The 26,702-nt window shown below is 40.1% G+C and overlaps 1 protein-coding gene across 3 annotated transcripts in view; it reads right to left on the reverse strand.

Annotated features, from left to right (window-relative positions):
* The window catches only part of NLGN4X (neuroligin 4 X-linked), a 340,913-nt gene that overhangs the window by 259,502 nt on the left and 54,709 nt on the right, over positions 1-26,702 (reverse strand). For all 3 annotated transcript variants that reach the window (XM_003260986.4, XM_012500970.2, XM_030806413.1), the window contains exon 2: positions 2,447-3,219. In XM_003260986.4, the coding sequence (XP_003261034.1) occupies positions 2,447-2,918 (472 nt within the window). In that variant the 5' untranslated portion in view covers positions 2,919-3,219. The remainder of the gene's footprint in view (positions 1-2,446; positions 3,220-26,702) is intronic.

Consider the following 26,702-nt stretch of genomic DNA (forward strand, 5'->3'; position numbering starts at 1 on the left):
GCCAGGCTGGAGTGCAATGGCGCGATCTCGGCTCACTGCAACCTCCACCTCCTGGGTTCAAGCGATTCTCCTGCCTCAGCCTCCTGAGTAGCTGGGATTACAGACATGCGCCACCATGCCCAGCTAATTTTTGTATTTTTAGTAGAGACGGGGTTTCACCATGTTGGCCAGGATGGTCTCGATCTCCTGACCACGTGATCTGCCTGCCTCGGCCTCCCAAAGTGCTGGGATTACAGGCGTGAGCCACCGGGCCTGGCCTGCACTGGTTCTTCGTTGATAGAGTTAAGAAAACAAGCAAGCAACCAAAAATAAAAACTCCTAACCCAACAGGCTGTGACTTGTGGATGGTACAAACATGCAGGGCTGTAGCTTTGAACTCTCACCAGCAAAATTCTAAAGTTTACACATCATGGGGAGATCGATTCTACCTTTTCAGTCACTATTAGATTTCTGATTCCCTTGTCAAGATCATATGCGCATATTGCTTCAAAAAGCCTAAAGAACTAAACAAGTGGAACTGGGTTTATTATGAAGTTTGGATTACTTTTTCACTGAATAGCATTTTTCACATATTTACATTCCTCAAATTTTAATTCAATACCAAATTGCAATGAAACGGCCACACCGTTTGTGGTCTCCATCCACGCAATTGTACATACAGGGCTCTGCGGTCAGGGAGGCTAATGATTCTTTTTCATGGGTGGTCTCATTCTGTCCAACTCCTATATGAGAAGGCCTTCTATTTGAAGTGCATTCATTGTTGCCAAGGCTAGCTCTATAAAATCACCAGACTCTAGCACATCTAAAGTATTACGAAAGCAATTTTAACCCTTTGTCCTGTTTGGGGGGTTTTCTCCCCATTTTTGTCTTCCTTTCTTTTTGGTTTTTGTTTGAATAGTTCATTATGAGAAAGATCTCAACCCAGGTGGCTGCTCAAATGAGAACCCAAATTGCTTTTGAGAGCTCTTATTCATCACACACACACACACACACACACACACACACACACACACAAAGAGGGACTGTTAGGCACGGAGACAGCTCAGAACACCCCATGGAAGTGCAGCGTCCAAATGTCAGTTTAACTCCTTGAATCACATTCAGACTTGGACTTTATGAGATAATTGAGAGGTCTATCACCATAACGACAAGGGCAATATGCCAGAAACCACTAATATAATGAAGCAGAATCCTTTAATTTCTTTCTCTGGGCTGTTCTTTGTAATCTCAATGACAATTTGTCATCTCAGTGACACACAACCCTGGTATGGTTTTTCATGACACTCTACTTAAACTACCTGGCATTTATATGGAGAAAGAGTAATTTGATAGATGCAAAACAATTTTGGAGATCACTGGATTAACGTCGTTGTTTATTTAGTATTTTCAGCCAAATCTTACTGAAAAACGTTTTCCAGGGATTGAAGTTTAAAAAAAAATAAAAGAAGAAATTTCTCCGTAAAAGAAATTTATCACACTTTCCACGAAGAACTTTATACAAAGGACACACTCTAGTTTCTACATGAGATACATCTATCATTCCCACAAATTAACTTCCTTTCTTTCCAGGTATATTTTATTCTCTATTGTTCTTTCTCCTCATCTAAAAACGGCATATGGAAATGCTAACTGGGAAATGTGATACCATTGTGGCATACTTCAGTCTGGTTATTCTTCCGAGGAAATCTGAATTTGAAATCTATACAGACAAAACTATTCATGTTTTACTAACGTTAGGTTAATATATTAAATGTTCTACAGACTTTCATTGTTGTTTTATATAAAAAAGGAAATTTTTAAAAATACAAACGCATTCATCTCTAATGTAGCTAGAATCATCTGACTACATTTTGCCACTTGATTGCAGCGAATATTGGAAGAAAAGAACATCCAAATTTACGTTAAGAAAACTGGTTCTAAACAATGAAATCCAACCATTGTATGAACTATCCCCTGCTTGTATATTAAAAACAATCAAGTTTTTCTTTGAAAACTCAAAAAAGGTGCTAATATCTTAAGTCATTAAGGCAGAAAGAACCATTTTCTCTATCTTTCAGTTTGCAAACTGGAGCATAATAGTGTACTTAATTCTATTATTTTTCTATCGATTCATTCCTTTACAGATGATTAAGGTATAACATGCAACATTATATGCTCATATTTATTTTCATCTGCAAATAAGCATTATAAAAAGTTAAGAAGACAATATATGAAAATAATTAAAGTCATTATTTATAGTTTTGTCCAGTCAGTAGATGACCCAATACATACAAGTGGAACATGTGGTAAGTTGCTGCAAGAATTGCATTTGGAATATGAAAAATAAATTAAAATAAAATAAACGGGTTATAGAAGAGATCATGCACAAGACATTATAAAACCCTCCTGGCAAATCTCTCAACACACTGCACAAGAGGTATTGTTTTCGTTCCAATGAGGTACTCACCATCTTCCGTGGGCACGTAGATGTTTAAGTAAAGGCAGTCTTCATTTTGATCTTGAACATAGGTCATCAAAGTATCCAAATTGGCGGTAAACCAGATGGGCAGCATGTCATGCAATAAGGATCTCTCATCCAGGTGCTGGGGGCACACAGCAGCAAACTGAGTAGTATTTCGGATGCCAGTCCAGGAGGACGGGGGTTCTGGGGGCTGAAACCTCCTCTCTCCAGTGGGGGGTGAGGCATAGGGGACCCCTAAGTACTGCTCCACTGGACCCAAGATCTCATTGGGTAACGGTGTTCTTAGGCCCCGGATTTTGCCATAATTTGTGTTGACAACTGGATACTGTGCTTGGCTGTCAATGAGGGTGAATTTGATGGCAAGAGCAGTTATCCACAGGAGGACATTGGAGTTTAACATGACGCAGACCGGGGTGAACAACAAAGGAAGCCATAGCAGTCCCTGGGGCCGCGACATGGTTCAAATCTGCATCCACATCCGCCGCCGTCCCAGTGATGTGGCTCCAAGGAGACAAAGCCCAGAGGCGAGCCTGCAGAGAGACAGGGCTTTCCAGGGAGCAGTAGACCTGGGAGAGACTCTCAGACTGATCACAGAGCCTGAGGTTAAGAACAAGCACAGCCGTTTTCTTGGCAGCCCATTGCGAGGAAGCAGCCCTCCCTTAATCCTGAAACTGGAGTCCAGCAACTGCAATGCTCCAAGGAAGCTGTGACCATCCAACACCTCCAGGGACAATTTCTTATGAAAACTCCAAGGCAGCCTAAAAGAGGAAGAAAGCAGACAAGAATAATGAAGCCACACAACGACCACCTAGAACACTGGCTGGCTCTTCCACGAAATCCACAATATCTCTCTATGAAATTCCTATTCATTTCTATAGAAATGTGTATAGTGCCATCTCCACATAGTAGGCAACAGCAAGAACATCACCTGTCTTTATTTATTTTGTTTATTTTAGAGATGGTGTCTTGCTATATTGCCCAAGCTGCAGTGCAGTGGTGCTCTCATAGCTCACTGCAGCCTCCAACTCCTGGGCTCAACCCATCCTCCCACCTCACCCTCCCGAGTAGCTGGGACAAGCATGCACCACTATGTCCGGCTAATTCGTTGGACTTTTTTGTAGACATCGGGTCTCCCTATGTTGTCCAGGCTGGCCTCAAGGGATCCTCCCCCTTGACCTTTCAAAGTGTTGGGATTACAGGCATGAGTCACCATGCCTAGCAGCCACCACTTGTCTTAATTCCTGCTGTACATCCTATCACCATGAACAATGCCTGACATTTAGAAAACACTAAACAAATCTGTGTTGAATGATCAAACAGATGTTCACGAGTTATACAGGTTATGCAGATTATAGTAACGACACCTCCCAGTTTTGCTATTGTTTACCAGACTGGTTATCAACACATGGGTACTTCCAAAACACTGTTTCTCAAATGTTTAAGGAAATTGTCACATTTTCCTAAGGAGACATGCATGGAGCTCTGAAAGTTTTCCAGTAGGAGAAAAACGGAAGCATGCATCCAAGTCAATCAGGCATCATGATGTGGATATTTATCAGGCCACAAAGGGAACATCATCAAATGAAAAGAGTGTAGACTTTGGACACAAATTCTCCTTGGTCTGGTCAAGTGCATATATATTTAGGCTACATACTTCACTGCTCTGAATCTCAGTTTCCTTGTAAAAAACTATACAAGATGGTGCATTTCCAGTACATGCTGTAGTGCTAGTCTCTTGAAGACTTCATTCATAATTAAAAGTGTTGACACAATTATCCTGACTTTCCAGTAAGCCACTGCATGCCTTAGAGGGTATCCTCTTCACCCTTCAGCCCATTTAAAAAGCTGAGGCTGCATTTGAGTTACTTTCCCATTGAGCCTGGAGTCAACTTTTAAAGGGTCACCACCTCAATTTGTCTTTACATGGATAATATAACTATCCCTACATAAGTCGCTGCTCCTGTGACAATAAAAGAATGCTGTGCAGCAATGGACAGTATGCTCAATGATCCCCTAGGAACGGAAAACATTTCACTAGGTGTTGCAAGGAGGGTGCCTTTAGCGTGTTCTTCAACTCAAAATATACAAATGTGTTTCTAAGGATTTTGTGGGTTATTGAGAGCATTTGCATCAGAAAATAATTATCCATTTCATTTAAGTAATCAGTTGAACAGAATACATCACATGGCTTTTTTTAAATAAAACATATTGGAGCTGGATCTATCACAGAACAATAATACAACGGGGGGAAATTCCATAGTACATGACATCTGGGAAAAGTTCACCAGAGTTGGATGAAAATGCACTGAAAATCTGGATTGTAACTTTGAAAGTGACAAATAGCATCTCAACAAATGGCTGATTTAGGTGTTTGCTTCTATCTCTGAATTCTACTGTAGACAACATTTGGATGTCTGCCACACAGCAATCCCATTTCTGAATAATTAAGAGACAGACAAGAAAAACAAAGAGGTGATGTCCTGTTTGGTTGCTTCTTTCCTGAAAGATTTTTAACTAGAGGTAGCTGTTACTTTCAGCCTGGGGGCCAAAACCATTCTCAAATATTTAAAAGCTACTTGGGACTAAATGAGATAGTATGTATCCTCAAGGTATTGCACATTCCCTGAAACACAGAGCTCAATAAATGTAGAGTTCAGTGGGTGGACTTCTTCCAAGGTATATAAAGTTAGTTCCATAAGGAATTCCAGCCCACGCCTTAAATTCTCAAACTCAAGGTGAATGAGACTATGAGTCACATATTGGTTATGACTGATCCAGCTGTATGATCAAAACCCTCCTCTGCTAAATCTACATCCCACAAGGTCTTGATGGGCAGTGAGTGATTATGAAGCAGCAGCAACCTAAGAAGACGGGCCCAAGGGCATCTGTACACTTACTAGGTCTAGACCGGGCATTCACAATATTCACAGGTTGAGAACTATCTTTTTTCACTCCCTTGTTTTTTGAAATTTGGCTAATTTGCACAAAATTACTATAATCTAAAGCCCAGCGTTTCCCCATCTCAGTACAAATGACATTGTGAACCATATAATTCTTTGTTGTGGGGGCGTCGCCTGTACAATGTACAGTATTTTGCAGCATCCCTGACCTCTACTCACTAGATGATAGTGGCACCTCCTACCCAGTTTTAACTATAGAAAATGTCTCTAGATAGTGCTAGACAGCCCAGGGGCCAAAACCACCTTCAAGTGAGAATTACTGGTTTAAGCCATCAAGTATAAAATTATAGTGGCTGTGTAAATGATTAAGTATCTGTAGGTATATTTAGTGAATATAATTAGTGCTGTCGTGTACGTGTGTGTGTGAAAATACAGTCATATTCAAAAAATTGGCAACTTGTAAATGTTTAGCATTACAAGAAATGTTGATATTGAAGATATCAATATTTCTTATTGATATCAATCAAATGTACATTATCATCATTAAAGAAATCACTGTAAATTTAACCAACCAACATCCTTGTGGGCAAAAAAAAAAAAAACAAAACAAGATCTCCCATGTGAGTTTCAAAAACTGAAAAGGATTTCACAAAGGGTGAAACATGGTTATTGATAGTTATTCATAAATAGGCAGATAGATTTTTAATATTCCTAAGATAAAGAGGATATGCTACAAAATGAATTCTAAAATTTTTAATGGATAAAAAATTTTAATAAAAAAGGTGAAAACTAACTTCATTAAATATATACATATACTTTGGGAGTGAAGAAGGGCTGTATAGCATGTATTCTCTGCAAAGACTGCATAAAATAATAATATCTCAGAACGGCATTTTGACTAATTTAGAACTTGATTGGGTATTTTAAATGATTCTCTGCAGGGCAGTTATTCTGACTCAGGTTGCAATTAAGGCAAGGCTCACACTCTTCAGGCCTATCAGAATTTAAAGTATTCAGAATAAAAATTGTAATAAATTTCTCCCCAAAGTATGCATCCCTTAAATTGAGATTGGTTTAATTTTAAGATACATATTTAATTAAGGTGAGCCCTGACGACAGGCATTTTGGTATTTGGACCTTAAAATAAATAAAGTCATATCTCCTGGGTGTTTATGGCCTTGTCTTTCAAAGGCCTTGGAATATATTAGAAAACAGGAAGCTTTGTAGATGCTTTTAAAAAAAAAAAACAGAATAACTGAGAAAGAGCACCCTTCCCTGTGTTTTACTTCCAGCCACACTGAACGTCTGGGCCCACTGAGATGTCTGCTGCCAGGAGGTTTCTGAGAAGAAGCACTTGAGACATCTGCTTCCATCTCACATTCATTACGGAGCATCCAGAAAACAAAAGCAACAGAATCTGATCCTTGCCCAAATTACTGGGTTTGTACAATAATCCTTCTATACGGTTCACTAAGAAAGTCTAGAATAGCTATTCCCAAAACTCTGCACAAGCTACAGACATCTCTGGCTTCCTTTTCTTTTGTGTCTAGTGGAGACAACATTTTAGGGTACCTGAGTGGGATGTGGCTTATCTTTTGTTCTGAAGCCCAAAGCTCTATGCTGTTACCAAAATGAATGACCACTCTCCACGCATGGCCATGCATGCCTGCACACACAGGTCCTCCATCCCTGCTCAACATCCATCCAACACCAGCAATCTGCCACTTTGTCTATTTTTGTACATGCAGATATTTTAATATTCTGGTTTTTATTTCCCCTCCTACATAAAGGAGATTACAATCTAATTTGCCTTTTGTCAAATCTTAAGAGTTCTTTGCACAGTCACCTATGCAGTTTCTATTAAATCTAAAAATGAAATCCCATTTAAAAATCCACAATTTTTTACCAGAGAAATGCAAGTCAAAACCACAATGAGATACCATCTCACACCAGTCAGAATGGCTATTCATAAAACATCAAAAAACAACAGATGCTGTTGAGGCTGCAGAGAAAAGAGAAGGCTATATACACCGTTGGTGAGAACGTCAATTAGTTCAGCCATTGTGTAAAGCAGTATGGAGACTTCTCAAGGAACTTAAAAGAAGAACTACCATTTGACCTAGCAATCCCATTACTGGGTATATATACAAAGGAAAATAAATTGTTCTACCAAAAAGACACATGCACATGTATGCTCATCACAGCACTATTCACAATAGCAAAGACATGAAATCAATCTAAGAGTCCATCAACAGTGGATTGAATAAAGAAAATGTGATGCGTATATACCACGGAATACTATGCAGCCATAAAAACAAATGAAATCATGTCCTTTGCAGCAACATGGATGCAGCTGGAAGCCATTATTTTAAGTGAATTAATGCAGAAACAGAAAATCAAATACCACATGTTCTCACTTAGAAGTGGGAGCATAAACATTGGGTACTCATGGACATAAAGCAAGAACAGAAACTTGGGACTACTACAGCAGGGAGAGGGAGGGGGAAAAGGTAGAAAAACTACCTGTTGGGTGCTATACTCCATACCTGTGTGGCAGAATCAACTGTACCTCAAACCTCAGCACCATCCAATACACCCAGGTAAAAAATCCTACAGATATATCCAATGAATAAAAAAAAAAGTTGAAATTTTAAAAAATTGTCGAATAAAGATTGAATATGTTTAAGGTAAAAAAAAATGTTATTGGTATACACACAAAAAAAATTTACCATTTTGAACCATTATCTTTACTATATATTAAACAATTGGAGTGTAAAAATGTGGCCAGGCATGGTGGCACATGCCTGTATTGCCAGGTAATTGGGAGGCTGAGACAGGAGCATCACTTGAGCCTAGGAGTTTGAGTTTAGCCTGGGCAAACTAGCAAGACCCCATCTCCTAAAAAAAAAAAAAAAAGGACAGCAAATGTCCCATCTTCAAGACGATCTTGTACCATATGGCAGCTCAAGGTATCAACTCCATCACCTCCCTCACCATTTCTGTTCTTCCACTGAAGTTTAGTGGGTCAGGAACATGCATGAGCCATAATTGTAGAAACCAGAATTGTCAGGAGGGGGCTTAGCAGAACCCAAACTAAATCCAAGGGTAAAGAGTTAATGGCTTATATGTTGCCCAGCCAAGACGAATTGGATAAGAGGATATTCCACAGATAGGAAAGACAAATATACCATTAGAAATAGAGCATACATCTTTCTAGAGTAAACTATGTGGACAGAAAGATCCTACACTGACCAAAGAAATAAGACAATACCAACACTTAGAAGTTGGCTTAGTCCATTCAGACTGCTGTAACAAAATATCATAGCCTGGGGGGCTTATAAACCACAGCTATTCATTGCTCACAGCTCTGGAGGCTGGAAGTCCAAGATCAAGGCATGGTAGATTCAGTGTATGGTGAGGGCCTGCTTCCTAGAGGGCTGTATTTTCCTTGTAACTTTGAAAAAGGGGAAAAGGGCAAGGAATCTCCCTGGGGTATCTTTTAAAATGTCATTAATACCATTCTGGGGCATCCACCCTCATGATCTCATCAGCTCCAAAGGCCCTACCTCCTAGCACCATCACTTTGGGGTTACAATGTCAACATGTGGATTCTGGAAAAACACAAGCCTTCAGACCACAGAAGTATCCCGTAAAGATCACTATGCTAGGTAAGGGTACATAATGGGGTAAAGAAGGAGTTCCTGCCCACTAGGAGCTTACATTCTCAGGAAGGTATCTATCCCTACCTGTGATGCTTTTTTTCTTCTTATTCATCTTCTGCATATCTAAAGCTAGCACAAGGACTGGCAAATAATAAAAGCTCATTAATGCTTGATTTTCTGTGTCTTATTTGTTTTCCAGACACAATTTCTAAATCTAAATCAAATGATTTGCAGATCTCTCTAGGCTTTGTGTTCATCTCTCTCACTGAACTCAAAGTCATATATCCTCAAGGTCATGGAGGCATACACCTGTAGTGCCAGCTGATAACATGGTGTGTGCCACCATGCCTGTAGTGCCATGACTATTTTCTCTTCAAGAATATAGTCAGATAGACATCTTATGGTGCTCCTAAAAATCTCATTCTCCAATCCCCAAACTGCTTCCATGCTTTTGTTTCATATTTGGATAGCTAGATCATTACTTTTCTAGTAATTCAGCCTACACTCAAAGCCATCTTTGTTGGTTTCTCCACCATAAATCCACATCCAGGAAGGAGTCCTCAAATCTACAGACAGCCTCAACATAGGACAAGAGGCTCAATGTCATTCATTATTGGTGAAATGCAGATGAAATCACAATAGGATTAATAAAAATACAAACAAACAATGATACCAAGTACTGAGCAATGATGTGGAGCAATGAGAACTCCCATGCATCAGGAAACACGCACAGAAATGTCCACTGCAGCCCCATATTTTTTTCTTCAACTTTTAAGTTCCAAGATACATGTGCCGGATGTGCAGGTTGGTTACATAGGTAAACATGTGCCATGGTGGTTTGCTGCACAAATCAACCCATCACCTAGGTATTAAGCCCAGCATCTATTAGCTAGTCTTCCTGATGCTCTCCCCTCCGGGCATCCCCAGACAGGCCCAAGTGTGTGTTGTTTCCCTCCCCCATGTGTCCATGTGTTCTCATCATTCAGCTCCCACTTATGAGTGAGAACATGCAGTGTTTGGTTTTCTGTTCCTGCGTTAGTTTGCTGAGGATACATAAGCCCCAATTATAATTGCAAAAAATATTGCCACAATCCAGATATCCATAAATAGGATAATGAATAAATAAATGCTGGCATATTAAAACAGAAGGCTTTACAAAACAGTCAAAAATGAATAAAATACAGATATATGGAGGAAAATGGGAAAATCTCAAACATAAAAGGCAAGTCACAGAAGACTACAAATAGTGTGATTTTATTTACATAATAGTAAAACTAAACAATATTATTGCTCAGAGCTATGTTTGTCCTGAAATATACAGCAAGGACAGTATGAAAACCAAATCTTGGGGGATTAGATTTCACTGAGAGGTAGGAGAGAGAGAAGCAACTCACATTGATATATAAAAACAGTGGGAATGTTCTCTTTCCTTGTCTGTCAGTGGGTACAATACTGTGTATCTGATTATTTTTTACTCTTTAAAATGAATATCCAAATACACGTTTTGATACACTTTTTATGACTATGATTATTTTACAATGAAAATTTAATCAAAAGAGTCTCATCAGTATAAGTTTTACTCAATGACTTTATTTTCCCATGTGCTATCAAACTATCTTGGATTTAAAAATTGAAGGGAAAATATAAACTGTTTTCTCCATGATTATGCGAAAAGCCCAAGGCAATAGACCATCCACCCACATATTACACAGAAAAGCCCTGGGATTCTGCCAGCCAGGGCGAGCACAGTTATGTATGGCACCTGAGCCTGCTATAGCCCTGGTCACTAATTAGCCAAGTGCCCTCGCCATCAACTCCCTCCACTGCAAAACGAGGGCTTGTGCCAGTGACCTCTTAAGTTGCTTTCACCACTAAGACGCTCTGACATCTCAGACTATTATCTCCAAAGCAAACTCAGTATAGGAGCCCAGTGGAAACAGAAAGTCCTTCACTGAAGTAGCAAGGCATAACTGAAGCGAGACAATCCCTACTGCAGAAAACGGCAAGGTTTAGTGTGCCAGAAACAGTGAGAGTCAATGTAGCCTTCCAGCCTATCCTTTAAAAAGATTTCTTCCAGTTGCAGTCAGGGAGACAGAGAGTAGAATGATGGCTACCAGAGGCTGGAAAGGGTAATGGGAGGGAGAGAGAAGTGGGTATGGTTAATGGGCACAAAAATATAGGCAGAATGAATAAGATCTAGTATTTGATAGCACAACAGGGTGACTGCAGTCAACATTAATTTACTGTATATTTTTAAATAACTAAAAGTATAATTGGAAAGTCTGTAACACAAAGAAATGATAAATGCTTCAGGTGATGTATACTCCATTTATTCTAATGTGATTTTTACACATATGCCTATATCAAAATATCTCATGTACCCACAAATATATACACCTACTATGTACATGTAAAAATAAAATGTTTTCCAACACCAGATAACCCTTATTAGCAGGATATAAAAATGCCTCCAGATTTTTCCTTACTTGAATTGTACATGAGGATTTGAAATTAGTATTTACTGACTTTTTCCCAGAATTCACTGTACTAATTGTACTGTACAAATAATCTTCTTTCCCCTCATATATAAGAGGAGTTGTTTCAAGAGTTTGTACTTGAACTTATCATATATGAAATTGTATCTATAAAATATTTTTTTTTTTTTTTGAGACAGAGTTTCACTCTGTCACCCAGGCTGGAGTGCAGTGGTGAGATCTCGGCTCACTACAACTTCTGCCTCCCAGATTCTCTTGCCTCAGCCTCCTGAGTAGCCAGGACTATAAGCATATGCCCCCACGCCCAGCTAATTTTTTGTATTTTTAGTAGAGACAGGGTTTCACCGTATTGGCCAGGCTGGTCTTGAACTCCTGACCTCATTATCCGCCCGCCTTGGCCTCCCAGAGTGCTGGGATTACAGGCGTGAGCCAACGCACATGGCCGAAAATAAATTTTAATATATTATATGTATAGATATCTTCAAACTAACCTGCTATATATAGAGAATAATATAAAATATATTATTCTATATATAAAAAACATATAAATATATTACAATATATTATAAAAATAAAATATAAATAAAACATATTATTCTATACATAATATAGAATATAAAATACATTATTCTATATATAATATAGGATATAAAATATATTATTCTATATATAATATAGGATATAAAATATATTATTCTATATATAGAATAATGTAAAATATAAAATATAATAAAAAATATATAAAATATATTATTCTATATACATAGAATAATATAAAACATTCATAGGAGCTTAATACCTCAATATTTTGCTTGGTTATTTGGAGAAATATTTTACATATATATAACATAGAAGCTTAATATTTCAGTTAGTTAGTTTGAAGAAATAATATAATAGATACATGAAATATTATATTTAGGAGTTTAATTGCTTTAATATTTTGGTTGGTTATTTGCAGAAATATATATAAAACACAGGAGCTTAATATTTCAGTTGGTTAGTTTGCAGAAATATTTATATATAAATATGTGGACAGAGAGAGAGGGAGAAAGAGAGGGAGAGACTGACAAATAATTAGTTTGGATATATACATTTTTTGAGGTTTAAAGAGATTTATATAGATACAATACATTAAAACTTATTTTATCCATGTAATTTCATGCGTGCGTATATAAACATATATATTTGAACGAACCAAGTGAAATATTAAACTATTAAGCTGCTTAGGTTCAGGAATTTTTCCCACTCCATTCCCTGAAAATCCCGTGTTCCATGCCTTTATGCTACAGATAATCAATACTACCTGTTGCGTATGATGCTGATCATCTGTTTTCAGAGAGATGGTCCTACACAAGAGCAAACTGAAGAACAACAGGCTCAAATGCACCATAACAGGCACAAAAACACCTACTCATGCGTGTATTATGTATCTGGGAGGTAGTATGAGGCAGAGGTTTTGTGCAGTTTTATGACTATGATTCAAATCCTGGCTCTCACTTTAACTCCATCAGCAACCAGAGAAGGGTGTATACACCACTGTGATGGTTAATGCTGAGTGTCAACTTCATTGAATTGAAGAATGCAAAGTATTGATCCTGGGTGTGTCTCTGAGGGTGCTGCCAAAGGAGATTAACATTTGAGTCAGAGGGCTGGGGAAGGCAGACCCACCCTTAATCTGGGTGGGCACCATCTAATCAGCTGCCAGCAAATATAAAGTAGACAGAAAAACATGAAAAGACTAGACTGGCTTAGCCTCCAAGTCTACATCTTTCTCCTGTGCTAGATGCTTCCTGCCCTCGAACATCAGACTCCAAGTTCTTCAGCTTTGGGATTCAGACTAGCTTCCTTGCTCCTCAGCTTGCAGATGGCCTGTTGCGGGACCTTGTGATCGTGTGAACAAATACTACTTAATAAACTCCCCTTTATATATTTATCTGTCCTATTAGTTCTGTTCCTCTAGAGAACCCTAATATAACCATCAATGCTTCCATCTCTTATGTGTAAAATGGGCAGAGTAGCAGATGTAACTCAAGGATATTATTGCACGTGCTATGGTTTGTGTTTGAGAAAGTACAAGAGTATATGAATATACACACCTATATTCACATATCTTACATAAAGACACCTTACATAAAGATATGCACATGTATGTGACATGGTTTGGCTGTGTCCCCACACAAATCTCATCTTGAATTGTAGCTTCCATAATTCCCATGTATAGGGAGTGGGACCCTGTGGGAGATAACTGAATCAAGAGGGCAGTTTCCCCCATACTGTTCTCGTGATAGTAAGTCTCATGAGATCTGATGGTTTTATAATGAGGAGTTCCCCTGAACAAGCTCTCTCTTTTTGCCTTCCACCATGTAAGACATGCCTTTGTTCTTACCTTGCCTTTTGTCATAATTGTGAAGCCTCCCCAACCCCATGGAACTGTGAGTCCATTAAATCTCTTTTTCTTTATAAATTACCCAGTCTCCGGTATGTCTTTATCAGCAGTGTGAAAAAAGACTAATACAGTACATATATGTAAACACATATAAACTTAGAACAATAAGTGTTCCCCAAAGAAATCCTAGCTAATTACAATTATTCACTGAGGTACCACTGAATGCTTCCAAGGTGAAACCCATTTTGATAAAATGTAAAGATACACCAATCAAGTTCCCATCCTCAAGTAGTAAACACTGCAGCTGATGAGATGAAGCTTGCCTTTCAATTGCTACAATTAAGCCAGCCTGTGCTCCATTGCTTTTCAACTGCTACCATGAAGCCAGCCTGTGCTCCATTGCTTTTCAATTGCTACCACGCAGCCAGCCTGTGGTCCACTGCCTCCCACCTGCTCTTTCTGTGGGATGGTGGGCTTCTGCAGAATGGACTTTGGAATGGAGTGCCTAGAAGACGCTTCTACAATTTTAGACATGTAGAGAGAGCTAGGCCAGAGGACTTCTGTAAAGACAGCATAGAGGGGGTAAGCATTGACATTCAAGAATTAAGACCACCAAGATTTACAAAGAGTGGGGAAGATGATACCACACTGAACATTCACATTATGTCACCATTACTTCCTCAATGCTTACATTCATTGCTAGACTATGATGAGTATCTAAGGGCAAAGCCCAGAGATGACTAATACTTGAACTTGGAAGACAGAAGGTCTTCAGTAAACGCTATTAAATTAAAAGGAAGAAAAGAGACAAGGAAACCAGAAGGAACCAGGACACAGAAGGCAGAAAACTGGCAAGGTTAGGTTTCAGCACGTTCTCCTTAGCTCATCTCCTATGGGTACCACAACCACAGGAGATGAGCTACTTTCACCACCTGCTCCATTCATGTTTCCACCATAAAATTCTCATAGGCTTCATGATGTAGTCCCTATTGTTTTTGCCTGCAGGAATTTCACTCATTGACACAGCAGTAAAGTGTTAGAGTATTACTTTCAGCCAAGTCAAATAAGCCTATTTCTGAAAAGGTATCAAAACTAGTTCTGGGAATATATTTGCCTGCAATTTAGCAAACCAAATAAAGAATTCTAGATACCCAGTCACTTTTAACCCCATTTCCTTTAAAAGGCCTTCTCATTGCTGTATCTGATGGACAGAGATAATACTGATCATGTAAAGGAAATATTTAACCCAGAGTGGAAGCTGAGTGAGTTCTTCTACAAAGGAAAACTGTCAGTTTGAGTAAGAAAAAAACACTCAATTTCTAAATAGCACAGTTTAACCTGCAGTTAGTACTTCTGACCTGACACGACCCTCAACTGGCAGTGGGTCTGCAGATGGTTGATCATGTGGACAGTTGGAGGTTAATGTGGACAAGAACAAGTGTGTACTCCCAAGTGCAAGACAGGAGCCAGAACCCTCTGGAGTAATATTGTTGAGTGTATCTCTATGTCTCTTTCATAAGGAGCTTCATAACCACTGCCCATACCTCTCCTAATGAACTGTGCAATATCCGAAAAGCTGAGTGTCTTCAGAACGTTTCCCAAGACACCACCTGTGACCCCAGGACCAGCTCCGTCTCACAACCCTGGCTAGAGTGCTCCATTTTCTGTAGCATAGATCCTATTTGCCAAGGTTACTTCGTTTTAGGCAGACGGCTCTATCTGAGAAGTTCCTGTTTTGGTGTGATGCTTTCTCTGACAGCCTACACTCTTTTCTCATGTGCTTCTGACAGTGCAGAATGACAAGGTGAGGGCCTTACAAGGTGTTCGGCTCTAGGTTACTAAACACCACCTTTCCCACACAGTTTATTTCCTGAGTATGACACTGTACAAGCTCCCAGGAAAGGCAAGCTTCATCCTCAGGCTTCAACCTCAACACCTCCACCCACTCCCCAAAATGTTTCCTCTGCCTTCCCCAGACAGGAATATTAATTTGTGAAAACAGGCTCTATCCCAGTGAGTCAGTTACTCCAGAGAGGCTTCTTGTCCTGGGGTCAGAACTTAACTGAGATCAGACCTTCCATCTCTAGGAAATAACCAAGGCTTCCAAGATCCAGCATATAGACAACAGGCTTCTCATAAAAACCTCCGTGTCTCACATTAGCATGAGAAGGAAGAATAGGATGGAAGACAAGAGTCATAAAAGGAAGGCTCTTTTAAACAGGGTTTAGGAAGGAAAGAGGTGCAAAGTCAAGAGACAGAATCAGAGTAGACCCAAGAATATACCTCAGGAATCAAAGGCAACTATCTCCTAAAACTACCTCCAAAGCCTTACGAACATTCAAACAAGACAAAATTCATTAAAATGAAATGTGTTTTTTACCAAAAATGCCAGTAAATAGCAGTCAATATTGATATTGAGACTTCCAAGCTTTTTAAATGAAAATAATATGAAGATTCTAATCTGCCAGATTCTTCACTTTCTTTTTGACATAAAAATAATTCTCTCAGTATAGAATGCTCTATGCTGCAAACTAGTGACTCTCACATTCCCACTTCTAGCAAAATTCCTACCTACACATGCAGGTTTTTTAAAGAAAACAGAGGTATAATAAATAAATCAAAACCTTTCCTCTACACAATTCTAAAGGCAGATGTTCTCCACCCTAAGTCCAAAAACCCCAATCCCACCCAGGTGTCTATTTATTTTTTTGTGAGTACATAGCACGTGTGTGTGTATATATATATACATATATATATATACACATACATATATATATTTATGGGGCACATGAGATGTTTTGATACAGGCATGCAATATGTAATAATCAGATCATGGAGAATGGGGTATCATACCCTCAAGCATTTATCCTTTGCCACCCAGGAGTCTTTAGATAGATTCCATGGGTTCTACAAATTTCAATGGGCAAAAGGAATTACATCTTTAGTTTCACTACCATGCACTGAAATTCAGTATTTGCTTCCATTATCCGTGTAGGCAGGACACTTAACTCTGTTATCACAGATATCCCAAAATACTGTTTATGCTTACTTGTACTTTGAAATTGTGACTATTATGAACCTCTTAAGTAGATCCAGGTACTTAACACACAATAAAGATGCACATGTATTACTATAGCCCAGTTTAAATATATCTTTATTTTTCTTTTTTTATTGATTGTAGAAAGAGAGTCTCACTTTGTTGGCCAGGCTGGTCTTGAACTCCTGGCCTCAAGCAATCCTCTCACCTCAGCCTCCCCAGATGCTGGTGTTTACAGGAGTGAGCCACTGCACCAACTTTAAATATTAATATTAATATATCTTGGCAACTATTTCAATAAAACCAATTTCCTTTTATGCGTATTTACCTTATTGTATAACTTAAACATATCATTTTTACAAAATGTATCAATTTTCCACCAAACCGCCAGAGGGATCTGTCACACACACTCACACATGTAGCGTGCACAGCTGAGAATCCTTGGCTAATTGCCAGTCTGTGGTCATCACCTGCGTGTCTACCTATCATGACCTAGTGGGGACAGCAAAGGTTACAGCTTTCTGCTTGTGGATAAGGAGCATGTGCATGGAAGGATGAAATGCCACCTCCTCAGCTATCTCATACGAGTCTTATCTAGCTGTTCTCTTCCCTTGGAAGACCTGCCTTGAGCATAAGTACTTAAGAATAAATGGGCCAGGCATCATGGCTCATGTCTATAATCCCAGCACCTTCGGAGGCTAAGGCGGGAGGATCACTTGAGCCTAGGAGTTCGAAACCAGTCTGGGCAACATGGCAAAACCTTGCTTCTAAAAATAATTTAAAAATTAGCAGGCCGGGCGCGGTGGCTCACGCTTGTAATCCCAGCACTTTGGGAGGCCGAGGCGGGCGGATCACGAGGTCAGGAGATCGAGACCACGGTGAAACCCCGTCTCTACTAAAAATACAAAAAATTAGCCGGGCGTGGTGGCGGGCACCTGCAGTCCCAGCTACTCGGAGAGGCTGAGGCAGGAGAATGGCGTGAACCCAGGAGGCGGAGCTTGCAATGAGCCGAGATCACGCCACTGCCCTCCAGCCTGGGTGACAGAGCGAGACTCCATCTCAAAAAAAAAAAAAAAATTAGCTGGACATGGTGTTGCATGCCTGTAGCCCTAGCTACTCAAGAGGCTAAGGTGGGAGGATGGTTTGAGCTCGAGACGGGGAGGTTGGTGTGAGCCATGATCGCACCAGTATACTTCAGCCCGGGTGACAGAGTGAAACTGTCTCAAAAAAAAAAAAAAAGAAAGAATAAATGGCAAATATCTCCACCAGGAGGTCTTACCTAGCTCTTGCCATACCCTCCCAAGTGAGACACGTCTTCCTGTCTTCCTAGTCCTCTCTCCCCGGTGACCTTTGGTGGAACCTGAGACCACCTCAGCTGAGCTTCCCTAGAGGCCACAGCTGTGCACACAAGTAATGAATAAAAAAACTCTAGCGCTTCTCTCATCTAGAAAATTAAACATCTATGCCACTTGCATAGGGCAGGGAGATCTTTCCCAAGACGAGGGAACCTCCAAGCTAGAGAGCAGTCCCAGCAATGCACGCATGGTCCTTCTCTGTCTGAACCAAAGCTACTTAAATATCAAGACTAAGACGTGAAACTAAAGGAAAGTCAAAGACAAACATGTCCTTCCATTCACAAACAGATAGAAAACCACAGTCCAAGTAAGTTTTCATCTGAAATCCCACAAATTAATGGAGCAAGGGAACTTATCTGAGGAAATAAAGTTTCATTAATTGGCCACTGGATGTCATGCACCGGGAAGGAGTCTCTACTCTTTAAGGCCCATGGAGAAGAATTCCAGGAATGAACAGAATCAAAAGAGGCATTTCAAATCCTGCTTCTTCTCTATCCCCATCTTATCCACTCCCCACATCCCAAGTCCAAGAAAAAATAGGATGAAAGCATCAAGGTTATAGAAGCTCCAAAATTATTTCACAGCAAGTGGCAAAATCCTCCCCCTTCCTGAAACGCAAGAAGAGTAGGACTATCATTTGCCTCTCTTTTGAATTATAACCTGAACCATGGCCCTTTGAAATCTCAAACCTCCCCATTGGTTTTCTTAAATACGTCCGTGGGAAGATTTCCTTCTCCCTATCACTTCTTTCTGTATAGATAGGATTTTTAAAGGTGGATCTTTCTTTCACTACGGTAATCAGACGTCACAGATTTTCTGCAATTAATGCTTTCCTTGGCTATTTCTAGACCTCCTATTAAGAGCTATTCTTTCACTCCAGCCTATTCTTCCTAACCCAATTAAACCCTATTAAATCCTCTGCCCTGACTGTTCTATTTCCCCCACGTTTAATTATCCCTTAACATGCCTGTGTTCCTGCATGTTCTTTTCAATTGGCTCACCCCAGACTGTGTAACTTAGAGGGTGTGACTGTCCACATCTATAACATCTTCAAGCTAAATTATCATCTGGCAAAAATTCCCTCCATGGAAATCTATCAACAAAGCGAGTGCTATCTTAAGACTAAGTTCTGTCCGCAACTTCAAATACTAAAGCGTCATAGACTGATTCAGTCAAAAAGGTTTTTAAACAAAAAACGTAAAATAATTTGCATCTATTATGTTTATGCCCTTTGAATTAATTGGATAATTAGGAAAACATACTGAATTTGTGCGAGGACATATACTAATTCTCCAATAACTGGTTTCACTATGTATTAACACATACATATTGCTCACTGCATCCTGGAATTCCTAGGCTCTAGAAGTCCTTCTGCTGGTCTCAGCCCCACAAGAAGCTGGGACTACAGGGGTGTGCCATCATGTCCAGCTATTTTTTTTTTATTTTTTGAAGAGATGGGTCTCTCTATGTTGCAGGCTGGTCTAGAACTCTGGCCTCAAGCAATCCTCCTGCTTCGGCCTCCCAAAGTGCTGGGATTATAGGCGTGAGCCACTGCACCTGTCCTTTTTATTTTTTTGAGACAGGGTCTTGCTCTGTCCCCCAGGCTGGAATATAGTGGCAGGATCACAACTCACTGCAGCCTCGACCTTTTGGGCTCAAGCAATCTTCCTGCCCCAGTCTTTCAAGTAGATGAAGAGCTTTTAGTAATACACTAGAGAACATTAAAAAATCATTAGCTTTAAGGACATTCTAAGAGTAAAGTTATAAAGCCAAAACCCATAAAAGATAAAGGAAAATCGGAAGAGGCAGTATGAAGACTGTCCTCTCTCAGAGGGTCCCTCCTTGTGGAAATAGGCTGCTATTCCAGGTCAGAGGGAGGGTCCCCCAAGGCAAGATAGATCAAAGGTATCCCCAAGACAGAAGGGAGCCAGTAAGTCCTACTGAAATCAATAATTTGAGCAACAGACCAAAGGATAAGATCATGTCACCTCCCAGCTGTAAATATCAGCACTGCATGGATTTGAGTTATCATCTAGGATAAAAATGACTCCTCGAAAGCCAATGTTTTGTAAGCCACTGGGTTCTCATTTAACAACACAAAGAACTACACCCTGAGGATGATCAACAAATAATCTGATATTTACCAGGCAGAAGGTACATTGAAGAAATGTAGAACCCACTAGCTGCAAAAGATAGAGAAAGCATTCACTTCCTAGGTGCCAATACTCTTTAGTAGGAACTCAATCCCCTTCACTTTGAAGCTTGGTAAAGGCCAGATTATAATGAAAGAAAATTTGGCCTCTGCACAAGCATCCTTGACCACGGAACGAATTTCTAGAGCTGGTAATTATGTCCTTGGCCCTCAAGTTAAAGGGCATCACAGAATTAGACCAGTGGAATGCACAGAGCTCCTCCAAGAAGCCACTTAGGATGACTGCCTGGGAAATGCAAACTGAGAAAATTATATTTAATTCAACCTCATGTGTGGTCGGAGAAACAGGAGGAATTGGAACAATTAAGCCAGAATGGTGCCATGAGCCATGCACAATTGGCTTCCTGTAGGATAGACAAAGCATTCCACACAGGAGAACATTCTGTGACTTCAGTTAAGAAAGGGAAAAAAAATGGGAAGCTTGGGAGAAGCATTAGGTCATTTTCAAGCAATTAAACCCTTTCTATAAAGAACATACCAGATAACAAAGAAATGACTGAGTGATGAAGTTGGCTCAATCTAAATCATCATATTAGTAGTAGTTTATTACTGAAACCACTGTATCTTGGTGAAGAGAACACTGGACAAGATTTTTTTTTTTTTTTTTTTGAAACAGGGTCTCACTCTGTTGCCCAGGCTTGAGTGCAGTGGTATAATCTCAGCTCACTGCAGCCTTGACCTCCAGGGCTCAAGCCATCCTCCCACCTCAGTCTCCTGAATAGCTGGGAACACAGGCACGCTATGTTGCCCAGGCTGGTCTGGAACTCTTGGGCTCAAGCAATCCTCCCACCTCAGCCCAGCACAAAGTGCTGGGATTGCAGGCATGAGTCACTGCACCCAGCTAGAGATTTTTAAATTCAAGTAAGAATCTGAGCTACCTAGATCCATGCTTCCTAAACTCTGCTGCATCTTAGAAGCCCTAAGGAGAATTGAAAAATCTCACTGCCCAGTCTGCATTGCAGAACAAGCAAGTCAGAATCTCTGGAGGACCACAGCACAGGAATTGATACCCATTACATTCTCCAGGTGATTCCAATGGACAGGTACATTTGAGAAATCATGCTTTTAGCTGTCATATTCACATTCACATACCATTCAATCTTGGCCTTATCATTTTTCTTTTGAAAAAATTTCGTTTCAATAAAGAAAGGCATGCATGAAGTTTTAAAGGTCAAACTACTTACAAGTGTTATTTGCACAACAAACAGCACTTTCTTGCCCAACATACAACATCCCATGACCACACTTGCTTTAGAAAGCAAATGCTTTCAGATTTCTTAGCTTCTCCTCTCCAAATATATGCTCTATGATATTTCTAAGTAATAGTTTATGCTATTTTTCTTGATATATTATTTTTAGATATTACCTATAAATTATCAGTGGGCAACCACCAATCTATTTGCCCCTTCTGCCTTTTTTTTTTGTGACAGGGTCTTGCTCTGTCGCCCAGGCTGGAGTGCAATGGTACAATCACAACTCACTGCAGCCCCAACCTTACAGGCTCCAGCAATCTTCCCACCTCAGCCTCTGCAGTAACTGGGCCTACAGCCACACACCACCATGCCCAGATAATTTTTGAATTTTTTGTAGAGGTGGGATTTCGCCACATTGCCCCGGCTGGTCTCGAACTGCTGGACTCAAGAGATCTGCCTATCTTGGCCTCCCAGAGTGCTGGGATTACAGGCATGAGCCACTACACCCGGCCTTGTCTCTTTAACTTTATTGTAACTGTGCAATTAATAGTCACTCCTGAATGAAGCATTCTACCCTAATTAAATCTCCTTCATTGAATCGCCTCCTGTTTTATCTGGAGACAACAACTCCTTCACATTTTCATTTCATGCTTTTCTGTGTGTCTATTGTTCAATTTTTCTGAATGTTCCAAGGGAACTAAAGCCCATCTCAAGTACTATTTCTACGTGGTCAAATGGCTCATTTCCTTTTATGTACTTTCTCCTGAAGTCTCACTCTAGGATTCCAGTTGTCCCAGCCTGCTCTGGGCATTAATCTGAGACCTGCATTCTTTCAGCTGTCTTCTGTGAAGGCCACTGTTTCTTGGATTCCCCACTTTCTATTTGTCATTTATTCCACTGTTTGAAGGAACACATAATCGCACAGCTTTCCAAGAAAGGGTGCACAAAAGGTAAATTTCCTGAAATGCTACATCGGCGTAAATGCCTTGACCCTGCCTGCCCATGGACAGTTTGCTCCAAGAGTTCTACGTAGTAAATTGTTTTATCTTAGATTTGTGAAAGTTTCTATCTTTTAACGTTCAGTGAAGACATGAAGCATTCTATGACATTACAAATTCTTGATTCTTAATAAGTTTTTTCTTTGCCTCTGATATGATTTGGATCTGTGTCCCTGCCCAAATCTCATATTGAATTGTAATCCCCAGTGTTGGAGATGGGGCCTGGTGGGAGGTGATGGCATCATGGGGAGCAGAGTTCTCTTGAATGGTACTGTACACCCCCCTTGGTACTGTATAGTGAGTGAGTTCTCAAGAGACCTGGTGGTTTGAAAGGGTGTAGCACATCCTCTCTCTCTTCCTCGTGCTCCAGCCATGTAAGATGTGCCTGCTTCCCCTTCACCTGCTGCCATGATTGACACGTTCCTGAGGCCTCCCCAGGAGCCGCCATGCTTCCTGTACAGCCTGCAGAACCATGAGCCAATTAAACATCTTTTCTTTGTAAATTACCCAGTCTCAGGTATTTCTTTATACCAATGCAAGAACGGCCTAATACAGCCTCCAAGCTCTTAGGATCTTTCCTATAAATTTGTTCTTCTGAAATCTCGCAATGTGCTTTTGGAGTTTGGAGTTTCAATTCATTCACTGTGGTGAGCCCTGAGTGTTGTTTCATAAGCCTGGAAGTGTAGATCCCTCAATGCTGGGATTATTTTAAAAATTATTCATAAGTCACTTTTGCTTATTTGTATTCTATGTTGTCCTTCCTGAAAATACTCTTTGAATGTCAGATTCCTAGAGTCTCCATATTCGTTCCTTTCCATTTTGCTATCTCTCTCATTAAAGTTTTGTCCATTGGAGATATCCTCATAATCGTTCTCCAATCTGATTATTTAATTTGCCTAATATGTCACATTTTAATAGAATTCCCATGTTTTTTATGAGACACTATTTCATCATATCTCCTACAAGTTACAGATTAGAAATTTTGTCTCTGTTTTCTTGGTTGATGTTGTGTGTGCTACCTCCAGATGATTCTTTTTTCAATTTTTAAAAAGAATTTCTTATTGAAAGCTTCTCGAAAATATCTAGGATGTAAGACTGTCTTTTCTCACTTAAGAATCAGGTCTGTGTGGATACCCAGGGGTCCTTCCTCAGCAGGTGAACATATTGTACAGTAAATAAGTAATAGGCCCAAATGGCCTCCAAATGCCAGTTATAGAATGCTTTTCTCTGCCAGTTCAGTTTACCAAGAAAGGGATCCTCCAGGATGGACTTGAAGGAGTCCAGCGACTTTCAACTTGGAAGGAAGGACAAGAAAGCTGATGGCTTTGAGTATGCACAGTGTAGACAATTCCCTTACAGACACAGAGCCTGGGCCCTCACCCCTACTCCACTCTCTGATGTCTCTGGGTCCTTATGTCCTAACTTTCTCAGGACAGATACGGAGTCTGGGCTCTCGCCCCCACTCCCCTCTCTGACATCTCTGGGTCCTTCTTTTCTGAGTTAACTTCCGCCAAAATAAATTTCATCTGCTACCTGTGGAGAGGAGGGAAGGACCGTACTTTAGCCACACAGCATAGAAACCTGTATTCTAGGCTCAACTGACCGAGGAGTTTTGCATGAAGTTAAAAAAATGTGTGTTGCTGGGGCTCAGAGAATGATACCACAAAATGAAGGCTTCAGCAGCCTCAGAGGCAAAAGGTTTCTCTCTGACCCTCCCCTGACCTGTTGTCTCTCAATTCCATTCTCCCCGGAGGCTGGCCATAGGAACTGGAATCCCTCCTCCCTAAGGCAGGTCATACAAACCAGACCCCTTCCCCACAAATCACCCATGAAACCAAAAAAAGATGACCTCAACTTTCCCCTGCCTTTCTGTAAACACTGGCCATAAATAAATCCTCTGACCTGCCTTTTTGACTGTAGGTCCTAAGACCCCCATTCCAGAGAGGGTCCTACCTCACACCCAGAAGGAATGCTGCTCAGAGAGGCCAAGAAGAATCTAGACAGACAGGCCTGGCTGGGTTTCCCCACTCAGTCCATTAGCTTTAGATCAGGCCCTTTTTGTCCAACCCTATTTCTACTGGGCTGTCCACAGTTAGTTGAACCTTAGCATAAAAACTGAGTTTCCAAATAACCCCATTAAAAACTGTGCCAAGGGCTGGGAGTGGTCGCTCACGCCTGTAATCCTAGCACTTTAGGAGGCCGAGGCGGGCGGATCACTTGAGGTCAGGAGCTCAAAACTAGCCTGGCCAACATGGTGAAACCCTGTCTCTACTAAAAAAATACAAAATAATTAGCCAGGCGTGGTGGTGGGCACCTGTAATCCCACCTACTTAGGAGGCTGAGGCAGGATAATTTTTTGAACCCAGGAGGTAGAGGTTGCAGTGAGCCGAGATCGTGCCACTGCACTCCAGCCTGGGCAACAGAGCTAGACTCTGTCTCAAACAAAACAAAACAAAACAAAACAAAAAACAAAAAAAAAACTGTGCCTAGAACATGAACACACACTTCTCAAAAGAGGGCATATAAGCAATCAATAAACATCTGAAAAATGCTCCACTTCACTGATGATTAGGGAAACGTAAATCAAAACCACAATGAGAAACCATCTCACACCAGTCAGAACAGCCATCATTAAATAGTCAAAAAATAATAATAATAATAACAGATGCCAGTGAGTTTGCAGAGAAAAAGGAATACTTACACATTCTTGGTGAGATTGTAAATTAGTTCAGCCACTGTGGAAAGTAGTTTGGACTTAAAGGACTTAAATGAAACAAAACTACCATTTGACCCAGCAATCCCGTTACTGGGTATATACTCAAAGGAAAATAAATCATTCTACAAAAAAGACACATGCATTTGTATGTTCACTGCAGTACTATTCACAATAGCAAAGACAGACATGGAATCAACCTAGATGCCCATCAGTGGTGGGTGGAATAAATAAAGAAAATGTGGTCTCTACATATGCACTGTGGAATACTATGCAACCATGAAAAAGAACAAAATTCGGCCCCTTGCAGAAACATGGATACTGCTGGAGGCAATTATCCTAAGTGAGTCAACATAGAAACAGAAAACCAAATACTGCATGTTCTCACTTATAAGTGGGAGCTTGAGAAAACATGGAAATAAAGATGGGAGCAATAGGCACGGGGACTACTAGAATGGGAAGTGAGTAGGGTGAGGACTGAAAAACTAGCTGGCAGTCACTATGCTTACCACCGATTGGGATCAATTGTACCCTGTACCTCAGCATCACGCAATATTCCCATCTAGCAAACCTACACATGTACCTCCTGAATCTAAAATAGGTTAAAATAAAAAAAAAAAATTGGACAGTCTCCCCTGTATCTTTGTGTCCTCATTCTGAAGGCTCCTGTGTCACACAAATCTACGACTTAATAAATACGTATTGCTTTCTCCTATTAATCTGCCTTTTGTGACATGATTTTCCATGACCCTCCAGAAGGTGAAGAGGAAGGTTTCCCTTGGCTAATACAACATTCAATCCAACCTGGATATAGAGAAACACCATGTTCTCCATCTATCTTTGAAATAATTTGCTATGATTTTTCCTCTGAGAAAAACAGCACAGCAGCAATACAATCACTCAAATTCTAACTTGAATTTTAAAAAATAATATGGCTAAAAGAAAGGATGAGTATAGTATAAAATTATCTATTATTTCTGCCTCAGAGTAGAGAAAATGCTCTCTATGAAATATAATCATTTTATTAAACACTACCCAACACCATCTAGTATATAACCAGTTCCAATATTTCTCAAGTACTATTACATTCTTTTCTCCCACATATCGTCATAAAGCATTTGTTTTTGTTTTTCCTTTTTATCTGGCAAAGATGCTACTTATACCAGTGATCAACACAATTTCTAAGTAAGAAATAGAACTAGAAGTGAAAACTTACATAGAAAAGTAAGATGGAACCAGAAGTGAGGGCTAGGATATGGGATACATTTGACAACCTACAGTTGTTTTTCA

The sequence above is a fragment of the Nomascus leucogenys genome, chromosome X (assembly GCF_006542625.1).
Source record: "Nomascus leucogenys isolate Asia chromosome X, Asia_NLE_v1, whole genome shotgun sequence".
Lineage (NCBI taxonomy): Eukaryota > Metazoa > Chordata > Mammalia > Primates > Hylobatidae > Nomascus > Nomascus leucogenys.